General features: G+C 49.3%; 1 protein-coding gene across 2 annotated transcripts in view; it reads left to right on the top strand.

The window, feature by feature from the left end:
- The window catches only part of ACADL (acyl-CoA dehydrogenase long chain), a 54821-nt gene that overhangs the window by 4028 nt on the left and 24769 nt on the right, over positions 1–26024 (top strand). For both annotated transcript variants that reach the window (XM_063933071.1, XM_063933070.1), the window contains exons 3-5: positions 1629–1766; positions 1859–2023; positions 2140–2206. In XM_063933071.1, coding sequence (XP_063789141.1) covers positions 1629–1766; positions 1859–2023; positions 2140–2206 — 370 coding nt within the window. The remainder of the gene's footprint in view (positions 1–1628; positions 1767–1858; positions 2024–2139; positions 2207–26024) is intronic.

Raw genomic sequence — 26024 nt, 5'->3', positions numbered from 1 at the left:
CTCCAGTTTCATCCCAGATATACAATGGTACATGGGTTCATTGGCTTCTGACAGAAATTAACCCATGTGTGTGTGTGTGTGTTTGTACATGAGGTAAGGAATATTGGTCCTGATTCAGGTTGGATGACCCAGCTGCAAAAAAGTATGATGAGGATGCGGGCACATGCGCCCGCAGAAGATGCAAACGCCTCTGCCTGTCAATCAGGCAGAGGCGTTCGCGGGGGGTGCGGCAACGCTCCGTTTCCTAGGCAGAGTAGTGTTGTAGGGGTGTGGCTTCAATACGGGGGGCGTGGTGGCTTGAATGGGTGCGTGGTGGGGGCGTCATCAGGGCGGCCCCCAGCATACGATCACAAGGATTGCAAATTCTGCTAATTAGCAGAATTTGCCATCCTTACTGAATTAGGCCCATAGGGGCAGATGTATAAAGCCTGGAGACGACATAAGGAAGTGATAAACCAGTGATAAGTGCAAGGTGATAAATGCACTAGCCAAACAGCTTCTAACTGTTAATTTACATATTGGAGCTGACTGGCTGGTGCGTTATCACCTAGCACTTATCACTGGTTTATCACTTCCTTATGCCGTCTCCAGGTTAATACATCTGCCCCATAGATTGCAAGCTCCACTGGGGCAGTGGCTGAATGACCAAATATTCTCTGTAAAGTGCTGCAGAATATGTGTGCGCTATATAAAGGGAAATAAAAAATTAATATAACCGACAAATGGTTAGAGCCATCATTTTTTATTTTATATTTAAGTATAATAAAAAAATAATTTTACATTAATATTACATTTTCTCATGTATGTATGTGTATATGTAATATGTTATAATTCACTAAAACATTCTACTACTATAAAAAAGAAACATGTCGGTTATTTGCCAATCACAGTTGAATTTGCATATATTTACTATACACACTAAGCTGTACAATAGATCTACCTCTAGTTCCCCTATAGATGTAATAGCAATACCAACTTTTATTGTTAAAGCTATTGGGCTATATTCCGAGTCGGACGCCGGTAGATTTTAGCATTCCCCAAAGAAAACCAACGGTGACTGCGCATGTGTCGGATCAGGCGTAATGTATGCTCACGGGCGGGGAGATCGCAAGTGTGTATTAATGGAGTAGTCCGCCGGTGGGCCACACTTTTCATTAAATGGGCAGTAACTGATTGCCCACCATGCGAATGCATGGAACTCTTCCGTAACATGGGATTATTGTGGGGGCGTAGGATGATTTTCTTGCTTGTTCGTAGTGTGTGGACGCTGGAATACGCTGGAGAATCAGTCCCATAGTATCTAACAGAAGTAACAGATGAATTACCCAGATTAGTAATGTCTACTGTTCTAGAGCTTCAACTGTTGGTGTAATGCCTGGTTCCTTAGACCACAGGTTCTCAAACTCGGACCTCAGGACCCCACACAGTTCATGTTTTCCAGGTCACCTGTGGATTTTTAAAATGCGACAGTTGGTGATACACAGCGAATCTGCCTGTTGACCTGGAAAACGTGAAATGTATGTGGTCTAGAGGACAGAGTTTGAGAACCACTGTCTTAGACACTCAACATTTGGGGCAGATACAAGCAGCAGTGCACAGATAACCGTGCGGCGTCTTTGTACTTGTAGATGGGAGAGAGCCGGAGAGGTGAGCCGGGAGTTGTGGCAGAAGGCTGGACGGCAGGGGCTGCTAGGCGTCAATACCCCAGAAGAACATGGTGGCATTGGCGGTGATCTCCTGTCGGCTGCCATTGTGTGGGAGGAACAGTAAGTTCTTCAGCAACTGCTCCATAGTTTATATCATGCGTACCGTACGTTTCTTATCTCTTAGATCCTTCCGCTGTGTCTGTTGTCTGCAGAATGTATGTCAATTGTACCGGACCTGGATTCAGCCTCCACTCCGACATCGTCATGCCTTATATCTCAAAGTACTGTAACAAGAGCCAGATCCAGAAATATATTCCCCAGTTGGCAGCTGGTAATTGGATTGGGGCCATTGCAATGACCGAGCCAGGAGCTGGCAGGTAAGCTGCACGGTTTCAGATAGATAATCATTATTAGTATTACAGCTTTGTTTGAGATGTACATCTATCTATTGGTGATATAAGTATTAACTATTGTATTTATACTGTGTTTTAAGTGACCTGCAGGGGGTGCGGACAAATGCTAAGAAGGATGGAAGTGATTGGATCCTAAATGGCAGTAAGGTGGGCTTACGTGTTACTCCCTCTTATCCTACATGTCGATGTCTATTATCTGAAACCTTTCTGGCAGCCAGGTGAGTTTCTCTCCTGGTCTGATTACGGGGAGCGGGAAGGTTGCAGTGTGGAGTAGTGGTGGTGGTAGTAGTACCAGTACCTCCTTAGTGGTTTTTGGTTCTCGGACTAAAGTGCACTAGAAGCAGTTTCCAGCAGTTCCTGCTGCTTTCTGTCCTAGAGTTTTTCGGTAGAGTGGATTGGGGTATCTTCTGGGTGTCCTATGTACACTGTTAGAAAACATTTATGTACTTTAGGGCAGATTTAATGAGTGATATTCTTGTTATAATTCATGACGAATGATAAAAGGGCTCCAGCCAATCGGCTCCTGTCATTTTTCAAACACATGACAGGAGTTGATTGGCTGGAGCACGATTTATCATTCATAACGAGTGATGATAAGGTTATCGCTCGTAAATCTGTGCCTTTATCTTTTTCTTCTCATTTCCATGTGGAAGTCTGGAGGGGTTTCGCCAGTAACGTTGTTTGAAAGAACAGTCTAAATTGTCCGTCGGACAGTCAGGCGTAGACACCTTAGGTGTAGCATCCGAGGTTAACAGCTGACTGTCACACTTGTGCTTCGTGCCACTGATCTGGCAGAACCAGCTTGGGCTTGACAACTTTAAAGAGGATCTTGGAGAAGTATTCCTGGCCCCAGAAGTATCAGAGTTCTACCTTCTGTACTGGGGAGCGTCGCTTCGAGTGTTCCTACCAGGAAGGGAGTGAGGTAGCTGATGAGTCTAATAAAATGACACACAGTAATATCAAATTATGGTGATAAAAAGGACAAATAGATACAGGAAAAATCAAATGCAATTGTTTTGAAGAAGGAATCTGGTGTTGATCAGTAGCAGACCGACTGACAATTTTTCAAGAGATTCTTACATGTACTTTTCTCTGACGTCCTAGTGGATGCTGGGTACTCCGTAAGGACCATGGGGAATAGACGGGCTCCGCAGGAGACTGGGCACTCTAAAAGAAAGATTAAGTCCTATCTGGTGTGCACTGGCTCCTCCCTCTATGCCCCTCCTCCAGACCTCAGTTAGAATATGTGCCCGGCTCGAGCTGGTTGCACACTAGGGGCTCTCCTGAGCTTCTAGTAAAGAAAGTATTTGTTAGGTTTTTTATTTTCAGTGAGATCTGCTGGCAACAGACTCACTGCTACGAGGGACTTAGGGGAGAGAAGCGAACCTACCTGCTTGCAGCTAGCTTGGGCTTCTAGGCTACTGGACACCATTAGCTCCAGAGGGATCGAACACAGGCCCAGCCTCGGTCGTCCGGTCCCGGAGCCGCGCCGCCGTCCCCCTTGCAGAGCCAGAAGCAAGAAGAACATCCTGGAAATCGGCGGCTGAAGACTCCGGTCTTCATTAAGGTAGCGCACAGCACTGCAGCTGTGCGCCATTGCTCCCTATGCACACCACATACTCCGGTCACTGATGGGTGCAGGGCGCTGGGGGGGGGGGCGCCCTGGGCTGCAATTAGAGTACCTTACATTGGCAAACAGCACATAATATAGTCTAAAAAACTATATATGTGCAAAATTCCCCTGCCATAATATTAATATAAGAGCGGGAGAAGTCCGCCGAGAAAGGGGCGGGGCTATCTCCCTCAGCACACTGGCGCCATTTCCTCTTCACAGCTCCGCTGGAAGACAGCTCCCCAGGCTCTCCCATGCAGTTTCCAGGCTCAAAGGGTAAAAAAGAGAGGGGGGGGGGGGGGCAGTAAATTTAGGCGCAAACTGTATATGTAAAGCAGCTATAGGGGAAAAATCACTTTGTGTTAGTGTAAATCCCTGATTATATAGCGCTGTGGTGTGTGCTGGCATACTCTCTCTCTGTCTCCCCAAAGGACTTTGTGGGGTCCTGTCCTCAGTCAGAGCATTCCCTGTGTGTGTGTCGGTACGGCTGTGTCGACATGTTTGATGAGGAGGCTTATGTGGAGGCGGAGCAGGTGCCGATAAATGTGATGTCACCCCCTGCGGGGTCGACACCAGAGTGGATGGATATGTGGAAGGTTTTACACGACCGTGTCAACTCATTACATAAAAGGTTCGATGACATAACAGCTGTGGGACAGCCGGCTTCTCAGCCAGTGCCTGCCCAGGCGTCTCAAAGGCCATCAGGGGCTCAAAAACGCCCGCTACCTCAGATGGCAGACACAGATGTCGACACAGAGTCTGACTCCAGTGTTGACGAGGACGAGACTAATGTACATTCCACTAGGGCCATCCGTTGCATGATTACGGCAATGAAAAATGTGTTGCACATTTCTGACATTAACCCAGGTACCACTAAAAAGGGTATTATGTTTGGGGAGAAAAAGCAACCAGTGGTTTCTCTGACGTCCTAGTGGATGCTGGGAACTCCGTAAGGACCATGGGGAATAGCGGCTCCGCAGGAGACTGGGCACAAAAGTAAAAGCTTTATGACTAGCTGGTGTGCACTGGCTCCTCCCCCTATGACCCTCCTCCAAGCCTCAGTTAGATTTTTGTGCCCGGCCGAGAAGGGTGCATGCTAGGTAACTCTCCTGAGCTGCTTAGAGTAAAAGTTTAAATAGGTTTTTTATTTTCAGTGAGACCTGCTGGCAACAGGCTCACTGCATCGTGGGACTAAGGGGAGAAGAAGCGAACTCACCTGCATGCAGAGTGGATTGGGCTTCTTGGCTACTGGACATTAGCTCCAGAGGGACGATCACAGGCTCAGCTTGGATGGGTCCCGGAGCCGCGCCGCCGGCCCCCTTACAGAGCCAGAAGAGCGAAGAGGTCCGGAAAAATCGGCGGCAGAAGACGTTCCTGTCTTCAATAAGTAGCTCACAGCACTGCAGCTGTGCGCCATTGCTCTCAGCACACTTCACACTCCGGTCACTGAGGGTGCAGGGCGCTGGGGGGGAGCGCCCTGAGACGCAATAAAACACGTTTTAAACCTTATATGGCTAAAGAAATGCATCACATATAGCTCCTGGGCTATATGGATACATTTAACCCCTGCCAGTTTTCCTAAAAAAAGCGGGAGAAAAGGCCGCCGAAAAGGGGGCGGAGCCTATCTCCTCAGCACACAAGCGCCATTTTCCCTCACAGCCCCGCTGGAAGGACGGCTCCCTGACTCTCCCCTGCAGTCCTGCTACAGAATCAGGGTAAAACAAGAGAGGGGGGGCACTAATTGGCAGATAATACAAATACAGCAGCTATAGAAGGGAGAAACACTTATATAAGGTTATCCCTGTGTGTGTGTATATATATATATATATATATATATATATATATATATATATATATATATATATATATATATATATATATATATATATATATAGCGCTCTGGTGTGTGCTGGCAAACTCTCCCTCTGTCTCCCCAAAGGGCTCGTGGGGTCCTGTCCTGTATCAGAGCATTCCCTGTGTGTGTGTGTGCTGTGTGTCGGTACGATTGTGTCGACATGTATGAGGAGGAAAATGATGTGGAGGCGGAGCAATTGCCTGTAATAGTGATGTCACCCCCTAGGGAGTCGACACCTGACTGGATGGTCGTATGGAAGGAATTACATGACAGTGTCAGCACTTTGCAAAAAACTGTTGACGACATGAGACAGCCGGCAAATCAGTTAGTGCCTGTCCAGGCGTCTCAAACACCGTCAGGGGCTCTAAAGCGCCCGTTACCTCAGATGGTCGACACAGACCCAGACACAGATACTGACTCCAGCGTCGACGGTGACGAGACAAACGTAATGTCCAGTAGGGCCACACGTTACATGATCACGGCAATGAAGGAGGCTTTGAACATTTCTGATACTACAAGTACCACAAAAAGGGGTATTATGTGGGGTGTGAAAAAAAACTACCCATAGTTTTTCCTGAATCAGATGAATTAAATGAGGTGTGTGACAAAGCGTGGGTTTCCCCCGATAAAAAACTGCTGATTTCTAATAAATTATTGGCATTATACCCTTTCCCGCCAGAGGTTAGGGCGCGTTGGGAAACACCCCCTAGGGTAGATAAGGCGCTCACACGCTTATCAAAACAAGTGGCGTTGCCGTCTCCTGATACGGCCGCCCTCAAGGAACCAGCTGATAGAAAGCTGGAAAATATCCTAAAGGGTATATACACACATACTGGTGTTATACTACGACCAGTAATCGCCTCAGGCTGGATGTGCAGCGCTGGAGTGGCTTGGTCGGATTCCCTGACTGAAAATATTGATACCCTGGATAGGGACAGTATATTATTGACTATAGAGCATTTAAAGGATGCATTACTATATATGCGAGATGCACAGAGGGATATTTGCACCCTGGCATCAAGAGTAAGTGCGCTGTCCATTTCTGCCAGAAGAAGTTTATGGACACGACAGTGGTCAGGTGATGCGGATTCCAAACAGCATATGGAAGTTTTGCCGTATAAAGGGGAGGAGTTATTTGGGGTCGGTCTATCGAACCTGGTGGCCACGGCGACGGCTGGGAAATCCACCTTTTTACCCCAGGTCACCTCTCAGCAGAAAAAGACACCGTCTTTTCAAACTCAGTCCTTTCGTCCCCATAAGGGCAAGCGGGCAAAAGGCCACTCATTTCTGCCCCGGGGCAGAGGAAGGGGAAAAAGACTGCAGCAGGCAGCCTCTTCCCAGGATCAGAAGCCCTCCCCCGCTTCTGCCAAGTCTTCAGCATGACGCTGGGGCTTTACAAGCGGACTCGGGCACGGTGGGGGCCCGTCTCAAAAATTTCAACGCGCAGTGGGCTCACTCGCAAGTGGACCCCTGGATCCTGCAGGTAGTATCACAGGGGTACAAATTGGAATTCGAGACGTCTCCCCCCTCGCCGGTTCCTGAAGTCTGCTCTACCAACGTCTCCCTCCGACAGGGAGGCAGTATTGGAAGCTATTCACAAGCTGTATTCCCAGCAGGTGATAATCAAGGTACCCCTCCTACAACAGGGAAAGGGGTATTACTCCACGCTGTTTGTGGTACCAAAGCCGGACGGCTCGGTGAGACCGATTTTAAATCTGAAATCATTGAACACTTACATAAAAAGGTTCAAATTCAAGATGGAGTCACTCAGAGCAGTGATAGCGAACCTGGAAGAAGGGGACTATATGGTGTCTCTGGACATCAAAGATGCTTATCTCCATGTCCCAATCTACCCTTCTCACCAAGGGTACCTCAGGTTTGTGGTACAAAACTGTCATTATCCGTTTCAGACGCTGCCGTTTGGATTGTCCACGGCACCACGGGTCTTTACCAAGGTAATGGCCGAAATGATGATTCTTCTTCGAAGAAAAGGCGTCTTAATTATCCCTTACTTGGACGATCTCCTGATAAGGGCAAGGTCCAGGGAACAGTTAGAGGTCGGAGTAGCACTATCTCAGGTAGTGCTACGTCAGCACGGGTGGATTCTAAATATTCCAAAATCGCAGCTGATTCCAACAACACGTCTACTGTTCCTAGGGATGATTCTGGACACAGTCCAGAAAAAGGTGTTTCTCCCGGAGGAGAAGGCCAGGGAGTTATCCGAGCTAGTCAGGAACCTCCTGAAACCAGGACAAGTGTCAGTGCATCAATGCACAAGGGTCCTGGGAAAGATGGTGGCTTCTTACGAAGCGATTCCATTCGGAAGATTCCATGCAAGAACTTTTCAGTGGGATCTGCTGGACAAATGGTCCGGATCGCATCTTCAGATGCATCAGCGGATAACCCTATCTCCAAGGACAAGGGTGTCTCTCCTGTGGTGGTTGCAGAGTGCTCATCTTCTAGAGGGCCGCAGATTCGGCATTCAGGACTGGATTCTGGTGACCACGGATGCCAGCCTGAGAGGCTGGGGAGCAGTCACACAGGGAAGAAATTTCCAGGGCTTGTGGTCAAGCATGGAAACGTCTCTTCACATAAATATCCTGGAACTAAGGGCAATTTACAATGCCCTAAGTCAAGCAAGGCCTCTGCTTCAGGGTCAGTCGGTATTGATCCAATCGGACAACATCACGGCAGTCGCCCACGTAAACAGACAGGGCGGCACAAGAAGCAGGAGGGCAATGGCAGAAGCTGCAAGAATTCTTCGCTGGGCGGAAAATTATGTGACAGCACTGTCAGCGGTGTTCATTCCGGGAGTGGACAACTGGGAAGCAGACTTCCTCAGCAGACACGACCTCCACCCGGGGGAGTGGGGACTTCACCCAGAAGTCTTCCACGTGATTGTAAACCGTTGGGAAAAACCAAAGGTGGACATGATGGCGTCTCGTCTCAACAAGAAACTAGACAGATATTGCGCCAGGTTAAGGGACCCTCAGGCGATAGCGGTGGACGCTCTGGTAACACCGTGGGTGTACCAGTCAGTGTATGTGTTCCCTCCTCTGCCTCTCATACCCAAAGTATTGAGAATCATAAGAAGGAGAGGAGTAAGAACTATACTCGTGGCTCCGGATTGGCCAAGGAGGACTTGGTACCCGGAACTTCAAGAGATGCTCACGGAGGACCCGTGGCCTCTACCTCTAAGAAAGGACCTGCTCCAGCAGGGACCTCGTCTATTCCAAGACTTACCGCGGCTGCGTTTGACGGCATGGAGGTTGAACGCCGGATCCTGAAGGAAAAAGGCATTCCAGATGAAGTCCTCCCTACCCTGATCAAGGCCAGGAAGGATGTAACCGCGAATCATTATCACCGCATTTGGCGAAAATATGTTGCGTGGTGTGAGGCCAAGAAGGCCCCTACAGAGGAATTTCAACTGGGTCGTTTCCTGCATTTCCTGCAAACAGGACTATCTATGGGCCTAAAATTAGGGTCCATTAAGGTTCAAATTTCGGCCCTGTCAATATTCTTCCAAAAAGAACTGGCTTCAGTGCCTGAAGTTCAGACGTTTGTCAAAGGGGTACTGCATATACAGCCTCCTTTTGTGCCTCCAGTGGCACCTTGGGATCTCAATGTAGTGTTGAGTCTCCTAAAGTCACATTGGTTTGAACCACTCACCACTGTGGAATTAAAATATCTCACATGGAAAGTGGTCATGCTGTTAGCCCTGGCTTCAGCCAGGCGTGTCTCAGAATTGGCGGCTTTATCATATAAAAGCCCTTACCTAATTTTTCATTCAGACAGGGCAGAACTGAGGACTCGCCCTCAATTTCTCCCTAAGGTGGTTTCAGCGTTTCACATGAACCAGCCTATTGTGGTGCCTGCGGCTACTAGGGACTTGGAGGACTCCAAGTTGCTGGACGTAGTCAGGGCCCTGAAAATATGTTTCCAGGACGGCTGGAGTCAGAAAATCTGACTCGCTGTTTATCCTGTATGCACCCAACAAGCTGGGTGCTCTTGCTTCTAAGCAGACGATTGCTCGTTGGATTTGTAGTACGATTCAGCTTGCACATTCTGTGGCAGGCCTGCCACAGCCAAAATCTGTAAAAGCCCATTCCACAAGGAAGGTGGGCTCATCTTGGGCAGCTGCCCGAGGGGTCTCGGCTTTACAACTTTGCCGAGCAGCTACTTGGTCAGGGGCAAACACGTTTGCTAAATTTTACAAATTCGATACCCTGGCTGAGGAGGACCTGGAGTTCTCTCATTTGGTGCTGCAGAGTCATCCGCACTCTCCCGCCCGTTTGGGAGCTTTGGTATAATCCCCATGGTCCTTACGGAGTTCCCAGCATCCACTAGGACGTCAGAGAAAATAAGAATTTATTTACCGATAATTCTATTTCTCATAGTCCGTAGTGGATGCTGGGCGCCCATCCCAAGTGCGGATTGTCTGCAATACTTGTATATAGTTATTGTTACAAAAATCGGGTTGTTTATTGTTGCGAGCCATCTTTTCAGAGGCTCCTACGTTTATCATACTGTTAACTGGGTTCAGATCACAAGTTGTACGGTGTGATTGGTGTGGCTGGTATGAGTCTTACCCGGGATTCAAGATCCTTCCTTATTATGTACGCTCGTCCGGGCACAGTATCCTAACTGAGGCTTGGAGGAGGGTCATAGGGGGAGGAGCCAGTGCACACCAGCTAGTCATAAAGCTTTTACTTTTGTGCCCAGTCTCCTGCGGAGCCGCTATTCCCCATGGTCCTTACGGAGTTCCCAGGATCCACTACGGACTATGAGAAATAGAATTATCGGTAAGTAAATTCTTATTTTTCCCCCCATCAGATGAGTTGAATGAAGTGTGTGAAGAAGCGTGGGCTTCCCCCGATAAGAAACTAGTGATTTCTAAAAAGTTACTGATGGCGTACCCTTTCCCGCCAGAGGACAGGTTACGTTGGGAGACATCCCCGAGGGTGGATAAGGCGCTCACACGCTTGTCAAAAAATAAGAATTTACTTACCGATAATTCTATTTCTCATAGTCCGTAGTGGATGCTGGGGACTCCGTAAGGACCATGGGGATAGCGGCTCTGCAGGAGACTGGGCACATCTAAAGAAAGCTTTAGGACTATCTGGTGTGCACTGGCTCCTCCCCCCATGACCCTCCTCCAAGCCTCAGTTAGGATACTGTGCCCGGACGAGCGTACACAATAAGGAAGGATTTTGAATCCCGGGTAAGACTCATACCAGCCACACCAATCACACCGTATAACCTGTGATCTGAACCCAGTTAACAGCATGATAACAGAGGAGCCTCTGAAAGATGGCTCACAACAATAATAACCCGATTTTTGTAACAATAACTATGTACAAGTATTGCAGACAATCCGCACTTGGGATGGGCGCCCAGCATCCACTACGGACTATGAGAAATAGAATTATCGGTAAGTAAATTCTTATTTTCTCTAACGTCCTAAGTGGATGCTGGGGACTCCGTAAGGACCATGGGGATTATACCAAAGCTCCCAAACGGGCGGGAGAGTGCGGATGACTCTGCAGCACCAAATGAGAGAACTCCAGGTCCTCCTCAGCCAGGATATCAATTTTGTAGAATTTTACAAACGTATTTGCTCCTGACCAAGTAGCTGCTCGGCAAAGTTGTAAAGCCGAGACCCCTCGGGCAGCCGCCCAAGATGAGCCCACCTTCCTTGTGGAGTGGGCATTTACAGATTTTTGGCTGTGGCAGGCCTGCCACAGAATGTGCAAGCTGAATTGTACTACAAATCCAACGAGCAATAGTCTGCTTAGAAGCAGGAGCACCCAGCTTGTTGGGTGCACACAGGATAAACAGCGAGTCAGATTTCCTGACTCCAGCCGTCCTGGGAACATATATTTTCAGGGCACTGACAACGTCTAGCAACTTGGAGGCCTCCAAGTCCCTAGTAGCCGCAGGCACCACCAATAGGTTGGTTCAGGTGAGACGCTGAAACCACCTTGGGGAGAAACTGAGGACGAGTCCTCAATTCCGCCCTGTCCGAATGGAAAATCAGATAAGGGCTTTTTCAGGATAAAGCCGCCAATTCTGACACGCGCCTGGCCCAGGCCAGGGCCAACAGCATGACCACTTTCCATGTGAGATATTTTAACTCCCCAGATTTAAGTGGTTCAAACCAATGTGACTTTTGGAACCCAAAACTACATTGAGATCCCAAAGTGCCACTGGAGGCACAAAAGGAGGCTGTATATGCAGTACCCCTTTTACAAACGTCTGAACTTCAGGGACTGAAGCTAGTTCTTTTTGGAAGAAAATTGACAGGGCCGAAATTTGAACCTTAATGGACCCCAATTTCAGGCCCATAGACACTCCTGTTTGCAGGAAATGTAGGAATCGACCCAGTTGAATTTCCTCCGTCGGGCCTTACTGGCCTCGCACCACGCAACATATTTTCGCCAATTGCGGTGATAATGTTTTTGCGGTTACATCCTTCCTGGCTTTGATCAGGATAGGGATGACTTCATCCGGAATGCCTTTTTTCCTTCAGGATCCGGCGTTCAACCGCCATGCCGTCAAACGCAGCCGCGGTAAGTCTTGGAACAGACAGGGTCCTTGCTGGAGCAGGTCCCTTCTTAGAGGTAGAGGCCACGGATCCTCCGTGAGCATCTCTTGAAGTTCCGGTTACCAAGTCCTTCTTGGCCAATCCGGAACCACGAATATAGTGCTTACTCCTCTCCATCTTATCAATCTCAGTACCTTGGGTATGAGAGGCAGAGGAGGGAACACATACCCTGACTGGTACACCCACGGTGTTACCAGAGCGTCTACAGCTTATTGCCTGAGGGTCCCTGGACCTGGCGCAATACCTTTTTTAATCATGTGGAAGACTTCTGGGTGAAGTCCCCAGTGCTCTCCCGGGTGGAGGTCGTGCTGAGGAAGTCTGCTTCCCAGTTGTCCACTCCCGGAATGAATACTGCTGACAGTGCTATCACATGATTTTCCGCCCAGCGAAGAATCCTTGCAGCTTCTGCCATTGCCCTCCTGCTTCTTGTGCCACCCTGTCTGTTTACGTGGGTGACTGCCGTGATGTTGTCCGACTGGATCAACACCGGCTGACCTTGAAGCAGAGGTCTTGCTAAGCTTAGAGCATTGTAAATGTCCCTTAGCTTCAGGATATTTATGTGAAGTGATGTCTCCAGGCTTGACCATAAGCCCTGGATATTCCTTCCCTGTGTGACTGCTCCCCAGCCTCGCAGGCTGGCATCCGTGGTCACCAGGACCCAGTCCTGAATGCCTAATCTGCGGCCCTCTAGAAGATGAGCACTCTGCAACCACCACAGGAGGGACACCCTTGTCCTTGGTGACAGGGTTATCCGCTGATGCATCTGAAGATGCGATCCGGACCATTTGTCCAGCAGGTCCCACTGGAAAGTTCTTGCGTGGAATCTGCCGAATGGGATTGCTTCGTAGGAAGCCACCATTTCTCTATCGTCCTAAGTGGATGCTGGGGTTCCTGAAAGGACCATGGGGAATAGCGGCTCCGCAGGAGACAGGGCACAAAAAAGTAAAGCTTTACTAGGTCAGGTGGTGTGCACTGGCTCCTCCCCCTATGACCCTCCTCCAGACTCCAGTTAGATTTTGTGCCCGAACGAGAAGGGTGCAATCTAGGTGGCTCTCCTAAAGAGCTGCTTAGAGAAAGTTTAGTTTAGGTTTTTTTCTTTACAGTGAGTCCTGCTGGCAACAGGATCACTGCAACGTGGGACTTAGGGGGAAAGTAGTAAACTCACCTGCATGCAGAGTGGATTTGCTGCTTGGCTACTGGACACCATTAGCTCCAGAGGGATCGAACACAGGCCCAGCCGTGGAGTCCGGTCCCGGAGCCGCGCCGCCGACCCCCTTGCAGATGCTGAAGCGTGAAGAGGTCCGGAAACCGGCGGCTGAAGACTCCTCAGTCTTCATAAGGTAGCGCACAGCACTGCAGCTGTGCGCCATTTTCCTCTCAGCACACTTCACTGGGCAGTCACTGAGGGTGCAGAGCGCTGGGGGGGGGCGCTCTGAGAGGCAAATATAAACCTTATACAAGGCTAAAAATACCTCACATATAGCCCATAGGGGCTATATGGAGATATTTAACCCCTGCCTGACTGGAAAAATAGCGGGAGAAGAACCCGCCGAAAAAGGGGCGGGGCCTATCTCCTCAGCACACGGCGCCATTTTCTGTCACAGCTCCGCTGGTCAGAACGGCTCCCAGGTCTCTCCCCTGCACTGCACTACAGAAACAGGGTAAAACAGAGAGGGGGGGCACATTAATGGCTATATATATATATATATATTAAAGCAGCTATAAGGGAGCACTTAATATAAGGATATCCCTTGTATATATAGCGCTTTGTGGTGTGTGCTGGCAGACTCTCCCTCTGTCTCCCCAAAAGGGCTAGTGGGTCCTGTCTTCATTAGAGCATTCCCTGTGAGTTTGCGGTGTGTGTCGGTACGTGGTGTCGACATGTATGAGGACGATATTGGTGTGGAGGCGGAGCAATTGCCAAATATGCAGATGTCACCCCCCAGGGGGTCGACACCAGAATGGATGCCTTTATTTGTGGAATTACGTGATGGTTTATCTTCCCTTAAACAGTCAGTTGAGGACATGAGGCGGCCGGACAATCAATTAATGCCTGTCCAGGCGCCTCAAACACCGTCAGGGGCTGTAAAACGCCCTTTGCCTCAGTCGGTCGACACAGACCCAGACACGGGCACTGATTCCAGTGACGACGGTAGAAATTCAAACGTATTTTCCAGTAGGGCCACACGTTATATGATTTTGGCAATGAAGGAGACGTTACATTTAGCTGATACTACAGATACCGTAAAACAGGGTATTATGTATGGTGTGAAAAAACTACAAACAGTTTTTCCTGAATCAGAAGAATTAAATGACGTGTGTGATGAAGCGTGGGTTGCTCCTGATAAAAAGTTGATAATTTCAAAAAAGTTATTGGCATTATACCCTTTCCCGCCAGAGGTTAGGGCGCGCTGGGAAACACCCCCTAAGGTGGACAAGGCGCTCACACGCTTATCCAAACAAGTGGCGTTACCCTCTCCTGAGACGGCCGCACTTAAGGATCCATCAGATAGAAAGATGGAAGTTATTCAAAAGAATATATACACACATGCAGGTGTTATACTACGACCAGCTATAGCAACTGCCTGGATGTGCAGTGCTGGAGTAGTTTGGTCAGAATCCCTGATTGAAAATATTGATACCCTAGATAGGGACAATGTTTTACTGTCGTTAGAACAAATAAAGGATGCATTTATCTATATGCGTGATGCACAGAGGGATATTTGCACACTGGCATCTCGGGTGAGTGCTATGTCCATTTCAGCCAGAAGAGCCTTATGGACACGACAGTGGACAGGCGATGCGGATTCAAAACGTCACATGGAGGTTTTGCCGTATAAAGGGGAGGAGTTATTTGGAGTTGGTCTATCAGACTTGGTGGCCACGGCTACTGCCGGGAAATCCACTTTTTTACCTCAAGTCACTCCCCAACAGAGAAAGGCACCGACCTTTCAACCGCAGCCTTTTCGCTCCTACAAAAATAAGAGAGCAAAGGGCTTGTCGTACCTGCCACGAGGCAGAGGAAGAGGGAAGAGACACCAACAGGCAGCTCCTTCCCAGGAACAGAAGCCCTCCCCGGCTCCTGCAAAAACCTCAGCATGACGCTGGGGCCTCTCAAGCGGACTCGGGGACAGTGGGGGGCCGTCTCAAAAATTACAGCGCGCAGTGGGCTCACTCGCAGGTAGACCCCTGGATCCTGCAGATAATATCTCAGGGGTACAGGTTGGAATTAGAGACGGATCCTCCTCATCGTTTCCTGAAGTCTGCCTTACCAACCGTCTCTTCCGAAAGGGAGAGGGTGTTGGAAGCCATTCACAAGCTGTACGCTCAGCAGGTGATAGTCAAAGTACCCCTATTACAACAAGGAAAGGGGTATTATTCCACTCTATTTGTGGTACCGAAGCCGGATGGCTCGGTAAGGCCTATTCTAAATCTGAAGTCCTTGAACCTCTACATAAAAAAGTTCAAGTTCAAGATGGAGTCACTCAGAGCAGTGATAGCGAACCTGGAAGAAGGGGACTTTATGGTATCCTTGGACATCAAGGATGCGTATCTACACGTTCCGATTTACCCCGCACACCAGGGGTACCTCAGGTTCATTGTTCAAAACTGTCACTATCAGTTTCAGACGCTGCCGTTCGGATTGTCCACGGCGCCTCGGGTCTTTACCAAGGTAATGGCCGAGATGATGATTCTTCTTCGAAGAAAAGGCGTATTAGTTATCCCATACTTGGACGATCTCCTAATAAGGGCAAGGTCCAGAGAACAGCTGGAGACAGCTTTAGCACTATCTCAAGAGGTGCTAAGACAACACGGGTGGATTCTGAATATTCCAAAATCCCATTTAATCCCGACAACTCGTCTGCTGTTCCTAGGAATGATTCTGGACACGGTTCAGAAAAAGGTTTTCCTTCCAGAGGAAAAAGCCAAGGAGTTATCCGATCTGGTCAGGAACCTCCTAAAACCAGGAAAAGTGTCAGTACATCAATGCACAAGAGTCCTGGGAAAAATGGTGGCTTCTTACGAAGCAATTCCATTCGGCAGATTCCATGCAAGAATATTCCAAAGGGATCTGTTGGACAAATGGTCAGGGTCGCATCTGCAGATGCACCTGCGAATAACCCTGTCACCAAAGACAAGGGTGTCACTTCTGTGGTGGTTGCAGAAGGCTCACCTATTAGAAGGCCGCAGATTCGGCATTCAGGATTGGATCCTGGTGACCACGGACGCCAGCCTGAGAGGCTGGGGAGCAGTCACACAAGGAAGAAACTTCCAGGGAGTATGGACGAGTCTGGAAAAGTCTCTTCACATAAACATTCTGGAACTAAGAGCAATCTACAATGCTCTAAGCCAGGCGGAACTTCTCCTGCAAGGAAAGCCGGTGTTGATTCAGTCGGACAACATCACGGCGGTCGCCCATGTAAACAGGCAGGGCGGCACAAGAAGCAGGAGTGCAATGGCAGAAGCTGCCAAGATTCTTCGCTGGGCGGAGAATCACGTGATAGCACTGTCAGCAGTGTTCATCCCGGGCGTGGACAACTGGGAAGCAGACTTCCTCAGCAGACACGATCTTCATCCGGGAGAGTGGGGTCTACATCCAGAAGTCTTCAACATGTTAATAGACCGTTGGGAAAGACCAATTGTAGACATGATGGCGTCTCGCCTCAACAAGAAACTGGACAAATATTGCGCCAGGTCAAGAGATCCACAGGCAATAGCTGTGGACGCACTGGTAACTCCTTGGGTGTACCAGTCAGTGTATGTGTTTCCTCCTCTGCCGCTCATACCAAAGGTATTGAAGATCATACGGCAAAGAAGAGTAAGAACAATACTAGTGGTTCCGGATTGGCCGAGAAGGACTTGGTATCCGGAACTTCAAGAGATGCTCACGGACGAACCGTGGCCTCTACCTCTGAGAAGGGACCTGCTACAGCAGGGTCCCTGTCTTTTTCAAGACTTACCGCGGCTGCGTTTGACGGCATGGCGGTTGAACGCCAGATCCTAAAAGGGAAAGGCATTCCAGAAGAAGTCATTCTTACCTTGATTAAGGCACGGAAGGAAGTCACCGTGAAACATTATCACCGCATTTGGCGAAAATATGTAGCGTGGTGCGAGGATCGGAGGGTTCCGACGGAGGAATTCCAACTGGGTCGTTTCCTACATTTCCTGCAATCAGGATTATCTATGGGTCTCAAATTGGGATCCATTAAGGTTCAAATTTCGGCCCTGTCAATATTCTTCCAAAAAGAATTGGCCTCTGTCCCTGAGGTCCAGACTTTTGTCAAGGGAGTACTGCATATACAGCCTCCTGTGGTGCCTCCGGTGGCACCGTGGGATCTAAATGTAGTTTTAGATTTCCTCAAATCCCATTGGTTTGAACCATTGAAAAAGGTGGATTTGAAATATCTCACATTGAAAGTGACTATGTTACTAGCCCTGGCCTCTGCCAGGAGAGTATCTGAATTGGCGGCTTTATCTTATAAAAGTCCTTATCTAATCTTCCATTCGGATAGGGCAGAACTGCGGACTCGTCCGCATTTTCTCCCTAAAGTGGTATCAGCATTTCATCTGAACCAACCTATTGTGGTGCCTGCGGCCACTAGCGACTTGGAGGACTCCAAGTTGTTGGACGTTGTCAGAGCCTTAAAAATATACATTGCAAGGACGGCTGGAGTCAGAAAATCTGACTCGCTGTTTATATTGTATGCACCCAACAAGTTGGGCGCACCTGCTTCTAAGCAGTCGATTGCTCGTTGGATTTGTAACACAATTCAACTTGCACATTCTGTGGCAGGCCTGCCACAGCCTAAAACTGTAAAAGCCCACTCCACAAGGAAGGTGGGCTCATCTTGGGCGGCTGCCCGAGGGGTCTCGGCATTACAACTCTGCCGAGCAGCTACGTGGTCGGGGGAGAACACGTTTGTAAAATTTTACAAATTTGATACCCTGGCAAAGGAGGACCTGGAGTTCTCTCATTCGGTGCTGCAGAGTCATCCGCACTCTCCCGCCCGTTTGGGAGCTTTGGTATAATCCCCATGGTCCTTTCAGGAACCCCAGCATCCACTTAGGACGATAGAGAAAATAAGAATTTACTTACCGATAATTCTATTTCTCGGAGTCCGTAGTGGATGCTGGGCGCCCATCCCAAGTGCGGATTATCTGCAATACTTGTACATAGTTATTGTTAACTAATTCGGGTTATTGTTAAGGAGCCATCTTTAAGAGGCCCTTTCTGTTGTCATACTGTTAACTGGGTTTAGATCACAAGTTGTACGGTGTGATTGGTGTGGCTGGTATGAGTCTTACCCGGGATTCAAAATGCCTCCCTTATTGTGTATGCTCGTCCGGGCACAGTACCTAACTGGAGTCTGGAGGAGGGTCATAGGGGGAGGAGCCAGTGCACACCACCTGACCTAGTAAAGCTTTACTTTTTTGTGCCCTGTCTCCTGCGGAGCCGCTATTCCCCATGGTCCTTTCAGGAACCCCAGCATCCACTACGGACTCCGAGAAATAGAATTATCGGTAAGTAAATTCTTATTTTTACCCAGAACCCTTGTGCATTGATGCACTGAGACTTGGCTCGGTTTTAGGAGGTTCCTGACTAGCTCGGATAACTCCCTGGCTTTCTCCTCCGGGAGAAACACCTTTTTCTGGACTGTGTCCAGGATCATCCCTAGGAACAGAAGACACGTCGACGGAACCAGGTGCGATTTTGGAATATTGAGAATCCAATCGTGCTGCCGCAACACTACCTGAGATAGTGCTACACCGACCTCCAACTGTTCCCTGGATCTTACCCTTATCAGGGAATTGTCCAAGGAAGGGATAACTAAAATTCACTTCCTTCGAAGGAATATCATCATTTCGGCCATTACCTTGGTAAAGACCCGGGGTGCCGTGTACCATCCATACGGCAGCGTCTGAACTGATAGTGACAGTTCTGTACCATAAACCTGAGGTACCCTTGGTGAGAAGGGTAAATTTTGACATGAAGGTAAGCATCCTTGATGTCCCGAGACATCATGTAGTCCCCTTCTTCCAGGTTCGCAATCACTGCTCTGAGTGACTCAATCTTGAATTTGAACCTCTGTACGTAAGTGTTCAAAGATTTTAGATTTAGAATCGGTCTCACCGAGCCGTCCGGCTTCGGTACCACAACAGTGTGGAATAATACCCCGTTCCCTGTTGCAGTAGGGGTATCTTGATTATCACCTGCTGGGAATACAGCTTGTGAATGGCTTCCAAAACTGTCTCCCTGTCAGAAGGAGACATCGGTAAAGCCGACTTTTGGAAACGGCGAGGGGGAGACGTCTCGAATTCTAATTTGTACCCCTGAGATATCACCTGAAGGATCCAGGGGTCTACTTGCGAGTGAGCCCACTGCGCGCTGAAATTCATTGAGACGGGCCCCCCACCGTGCCTAATTCTGCTTGTAAAGCCCCAGCGTATACTGAGGGCTTGGAGAGGCGGGAGAGGGTTTCTGTTCCTGGGAACTGGCTGATTTCTGCAGCCTTTTTCCTCTCCCTCTGTCACGGGGCAGAAATGAGGAACCTTTTGCCCGCTTGTCCACGAAAAGACTGCGCCTGATAATACGGCGTCTTCTCATGTTGAGAGGCGACCTGGGGTACAAACGTGGAATTCCCAGCTGTTGCCGTGGCCACCAGGTCTGAAAGACCGACCCCAAATAACTCCTCCCCTTAATAAAGCAATACTTCCAAATGCCGTTTGGAATACGCATCACCTGACCACTGACGTGTCCATAACCCTCTACTGGTAGAAATGGACAACGCGCTTAGACTTGATGCCAGTCGGCAAATATTCCGCTGTGCATCACGCATATATAGAAATGCATCTTTTAAATGCTCTATAGGCAAAATATACTGTCCCTATCTAGGGTATCAATATTTTCAGTCAGGGAATCCGACCACGCCAACCCAGCACTGCACATCCAGGCTGAGGCGATTGCTGGTCGCAGTATAACACCAGTATGTGTGTAAATACCTTTTAGGATACCCTCCTGCTTTCTATCAGCAGGATCCTTAAGGGCGGCCATCTCAGGCGAAGGTAGAGCCCTTACAAGCGTGTGAGCGCTTTATCCACCCTAGGGGGTGTTTCCCAACGCACCCTAACCTCTGGCGGGAAAGGATATAATGCCAATAACATTTTAGAAATTATCAGTTGTTATCGGGGGAAACCCACGCATCATCACACACCTCATTTAATTTCTCAGATTCAGGAAAACTACAGGTAGTTTTTCCTCACCGAACATAATACCCCTTTTTTGGTGGTACTCGTATTATCAGAAATGTGTAAAACATTTTTCATTGCCTCAATCATGTAACGTGTGGCCCTACTGGAAGTCACATTCGTCTCTTCACCGTCGACACTGGAGTCAGTATCCGTGTCGGCGTCTATATCTGCCATCTGAGGTAACGGGCGCTTTAGAGCCCCTGACGGCCTATGAGACGTCTGGACAGGCACAAGCTGAGTAGCCGGCTGTCTCATGTCAACCACTGTCTTTTATACAGAGCTGACACTGTCACGTAATTCCTTCCAACAGTTCATCCACTCAGGTGTCGACCCCCTAGGGGGTGACATCACTATTACAGGCAATCTGCTCCGTCTCCATCATTTTTCTCCTCCTACATGTCGACACAAAAGTACCGACATACAGCACACACACAGGGAATGCTCTGATAGAGGACAGGACCCCACTAGCCCTTTGGGGAGACAGAGGGAGAGTTTGCCAGCACACACCAGAGCGCTATATATATACAGGGATAACCTTATATAAGTGTTTTTCCCCTTATAGCTGCTGTATAGTTAATACTGCGCCTAATTAGTGCCCCCCTCTCTTTTTTTAACCCTTTCTGTAGTGTAGTGACTGCAGGGGAGAGACAGGGAGCTTCCCTCCAACGGAGCTGTGAGGGAAAATGGCGCCAGTGTGCTGAGGAGATAGGCTCCGCCCCTTTTTCGCGGACTTTTCTCCTGCTTTTTTATGGATTCTGGCAGGGGTTAAATGCATCCATATAGCCCAGGAGCTATATGTGATGCATTTTTTTGCCATCCAAGGTGTTTTTATTGCGTCTCAGGGCGCGCCCCCCCCCCCCCCCAGCGCCCTGCACCCTCAGTGACCGAAGTGTGAAGTGTGCTGAGAGCAATGGCGCACAGCTGCAGTGCTGTGCGCTACCTTGTTGAAGACAGGACGTCTTCTGCCGCCGATTTTCCGGACCTCTTCTGCCTTCTGGCTCTGTAATGGGGCCGGCGGCGCGGCTCTGGGACCCATCCAAGCTGGGCCTGTGATCGTCCCTCTGGAGCTAATGTCCAGTAGCCTAAGAAGCCCAATCCACTCTGCACGCAGGTGAGTTCGCTTCTTCTCCCCTTAGTCCCTCGATGCAGTGAGCCTGTTGCCAGCATGTCTCACTGAAAATAAAAAACCTAATCTAAAACTTTCACTAAGAAGCTCAGGAGAGCCCCTAGTGTGCACCCTTCTCGTTCGGGCACAGAGATCTAACTGAGGCTTGGAGGAGGGTCATGGGGGGAGGAGCCAGTGCACACCAGATAGTCCTAAAGCTTTCTTTAGATGTGCCCAGTCTCCTGCAGAGCCGCTATCCCCATGGTCCTTACGGAGTCCCCAGCATCCACTTAGGACGTTAGAGAAAAGGTGGCACTGCCGTCTCAGGATACGGCCGCCTTAAAGGAGCCTGCGGATAGAAAGCAGGAGGCTATCCTGAAGTCTGTATATAAACACTCGGGTACTATACTGAGACCTGCAATTGCTTCAGCTTGGATGTGTAGTGCTGCAGCAGCTTGGTCCGATACCCTGTCGGAAAATATTGATACCCTCGACAGGGATACGATTTTGCTAACCATAGAGCATATTAAAGACGTCGTCTTATATATGAGAGATGCACAGAGGGATATTTGCCGGCTGGCATCTAGAATTAATGCAATGTCCATTTCTGCCAGGAGAGTATTATGGACTCGGCAGTGGACAGGTGATGCGGATTCTAAAAGGCACATGGAGGTTTTGCCTTTACAAGGGTGAGGAATTGTTTGGGGATGGTCTCTCGGACCTCGTTTCCACAGCAACAGCTGGGAAGTCGACATTTTTACCTCAGGTTCCCTCACAGCCTAAGAAAGCACCGTATTATCAGGTACAGTCCTTTCGGCCCCAGAAAGGCAAGCGGGTTAAAGGCGCGTCCTTTCTGCCCAGAGGCAGGGGTAGAGGGAAAAAGCTGCACCATACAGCCAGTTCCCAAGAACAAAAATCCTCCCCTGCTTCCACTAAGTCCACCGCATGACGCTGGGGCTCCACTGGTGGAGCCAGGTGCGGTGGGGGCCAGTCTCCGGAATTTCAGCGACCAGTGGGTTCGCTCACGGGTGGATCTCTGGGTTCTACAAGTGGTATCTCAGGGATACAAGCTGGAATTCGAGACGTCTCCCCCTCGCCGTTACCTCAAATCAGCCTTGCCAGCTACTCCCCAGGACAGGGAGGTAGTACTGGCGGCAATTCACAAGCTGTACCTCCAGCAGGTGATAATAAAAGTTCCCCTCCTTCAACAAGGACGGGGTTACTATTCCACAATGTTTGTGGTACCGAAACCAGACGGTTCGGTGAGACCCATTCTAAATTTGAAATCCTTGAACACTTATATAAGGAAGTTCAAGTTCAAAATGGAATCGCTCAGGGCGGTTATTGCAAGCCTGGAAGAGGGGGATTACATGGTATCACTGGACATCAAGGATGCTTACCTACATGTCCCCATTTACCCACCTCACCAGGTGTACCTCCGTTTTGTGGTACAGGACTGCCATTACCAATTCCAGACGTTGCCGTTTGGTCTGTCCACAGCACCGAGGGTATTTACCAAAGTAATGGACGAAATGATGATACTCCTTCGAAAGAAGGGAGTTATAATTATCCCGTACTTGGACGATCTCCTTATAAAGGCGAGGTCCAGGGAGCAGTTGTTGGTCGGAGTAGCACTATCTCAGGAAGTGCTACAACAGCACGGCTGGATTCTGAATATCCCGAAGTCGCAGCTGGTTCCTACGACGCGTCTGCTGTTCCTGGGTATGATTCTGGACACAGAACAGAAGAAGGGGTTTCTCCCGGAGGAGAAGGCCAAGGAGTTGTCATCTCTGGTCAGGGACCTCCTAAAACCAAACCAGGTGTCGGTGCATCACTGCACGCGAGTCCTGGGAAAGATGGTAGCTTCTTACGAGGCAATTCCATTCGGCAGATTCCATGCACGGATCTTTCAGTGGGATCTGTTAGACAAGTGGTCCGGATCGCATCTTCAGATGCATCGGCTGATCACCCTGTCCCCGAGGGCCAGGGTGTCTCTGCTGTGGTGGCTGCAGAGTGCTCATCTACTCGAGGGCCGCAGATTCGGCATACAGGACTGGGTCCTGGTGACCACGGATGCAAGCCTCCGAGGTTGGGGGGCAGTCACTCGGGGAAGAAACTTCCAAGGACAATGGTCGAGTCAGGAAGCTTCCCTACACATAAATATTCTGGAACTAAGGGCCATTTACAATGCCCTAAGTCAGGCAAGACCCCTGCTTCAAAACCAGCCGGTGCTGATTCAGTCAGACAACATCACGGTGGTCGCCCATGTAAACCGACAGGGCGGCACAAGAAGCAGGATGGCGATGGCAGAAGCCACAAGGATTCTCCGATGGGCGGAAAATCACGTGATAGCACTGTCAGCAGTGTTCATTCCGGGAGTGGACAACTGGGAAGCAGACTTCCTCAGCAGGCACGACCTCCACCCGGGAGAGTGGGGACTTCATCCAGAAGTCTTCCAGCTGATTGTAAATCGTTGGGAAAGGCCACAGGTGGACATGATGGCGTCCCGCCTCAACAAAAAGCTAAAAAGATATTGCGCCAGGTCAAGGGACCCTCAGGCGATAGCTGTGGACGCTCTAGTGACACCGTGGGTGTACCAGTCGGTTTATGTGTTCCCTCCTCTTCCTCTCATACCAAAGGTACTGAGGATAATAAGAAAGAGAGGAGTAAGAACTATTCTCGTCGTTCCGGATTGGCCAAGAAGGACTTGGTACCCGGAACTGCAAGAAATGATCTCAGAGGACCCTTGGCCTCTGCCTCTCAGACAGGACCTGCTACAGCAGGGGCCCTGTCTGTTCCAAGACTTACCGCGGCTGCGTTTGACGCCATGGCGGTTGAACGCCGGATCCTGATGGAAAAGGGCATTCCGGTTGAAGTCATTCCTACGCTGATAAAAGCTAGTTAGGATGTGACAGCAAAACATTATCACCGCATATGGCGAAAATATGTTGCTTGGTGTGAGGCTATGAAGGCCCCAACAGAAGAATTTCAGCTGGGTCGATTTCTGCACTTCCTACAGTCAGGAGTGACTATGGGCCTAAAATTGGGATCCATTAAAGTCCAGATTTCGGCCCTGTCTATTTTCTTTCAGAAAGAACTGGCTTCACTGCCTGAAGTTCAGACGTTTGTTAAGGGTGTGCTGCATATTCAGCCCCCTTTTGTGCCCCCAGTGGCACCTTGGGATCTCAACGTTGTGTTGGATTTCCTAAAATCACATTGGTTTGAGCCACTTCAGACCGTGGAGTTGAAATATCTCACGTGGAAAGTGGTCATGCTTTTGGCCTTGGCTTCGGCTAGGCGTGTGTCAGAATTGGCGGCTTTGTCATGTAAAAGCCCCTATCTGATCTTCCATATGGACAGGGCAGAATTGAGGACTCGTCCCCAATTTCTCCCTAAGGTGGTATCAGCGTTTCATTTGAACCAACCTATTGTGGTGCCTGCGGCTACTCAGGACTTGGAGGCTTCCAAGTTGCTGGACGTAGTCCGGGCCCTGAAAATCTATGTTTCCAGGACGGCTAGAGTCAGAAAAACTGACTCGCTGTTTATCCTGCATGCACCCAACAAGCTGGGTGCTCCTGCTTCTAAGCAGACTATTGCTCGCTGGATCTGTTGCACGATTCAACTTGCACATTCTGCGGCTGGACTGCCGCATCCTAAATCAGTCAAAGCCCATTCCACGAGGAAGGTGGGCTCTTCTTGGGCGGCTGCCCGAGGGGTCTCGGCTTTACAACTTTGCCGAGCTGCTACCTGGTCGGGATCAAACACGTTTGCAAAATTCTACAAGTTTGATACCCTGGCTGAGGAGGACCTTGAGTTTGCTCATTCGGTGCTGCAGAGTCATCCGCACTATCCCGCCCGTTTGGGAGCTTTGGTATAATCCCCATGGTCCTTACGGAGTACCCAGCATCCACTAGGACGTCAGAGAAAATAAGAATTTACTCACCGGTAATTCTATTTCTTGTAGTCCGTAGTGGATGCTGGGAGCCCGTCCCAAGTGCGGATTGTCTGCAATACTTGTATATAGTTATTGCTTAACTAAAGGGTTATTGTTATGAGCCATCTGTTCAGTGAGGCTCAGTTGTTATTCATACTGTTAACTGGGTATAGTTATCACGAGTTGTACGGTGTGATTGGTGTGGCTGGTATGAGTCTTACCCTGGATTCCAAATCCTTTCCTTGTAGTGTCAGCTCTTCCGGGCACAGTTTCCCTAACTGAGGTCTGGAGGAGGGGCATAGAGGGAGGAGCCAGTGCACACCAGATAGGACCTAATCTTTCTTTTAGAGTGCCCAGTCTCCTGCGGAGCCCGTCTATTCCCCATGGTCCTTACGGAGTACCCAGCATCCACTACGGACTACGAGAAATAGAATTACCGGTGAGTAAATTCTTATTTTTCCACATACAACTCCTCATCCTTGTGAAAGGGCTAGGTGTACGTAAACAGGACCACAACTAGATGTGTGCGAGCCATGCCGCTGTACAGGGTCCTGGGGGTAGCACTGTTGCTGCCCCAACGCACCTGTTTGTGGCTTGCCGGGTGC

Source organism: Pseudophryne corroboree, chromosome 7 (genome assembly GCF_028390025.1).
Source record: "Pseudophryne corroboree isolate aPseCor3 chromosome 7, aPseCor3.hap2, whole genome shotgun sequence".
NCBI lineage: Eukaryota > Metazoa > Chordata > Amphibia > Anura > Myobatrachidae > Pseudophryne > Pseudophryne corroboree.
This window is presented reverse-complemented; position numbering and strand designations above follow the sequence as displayed.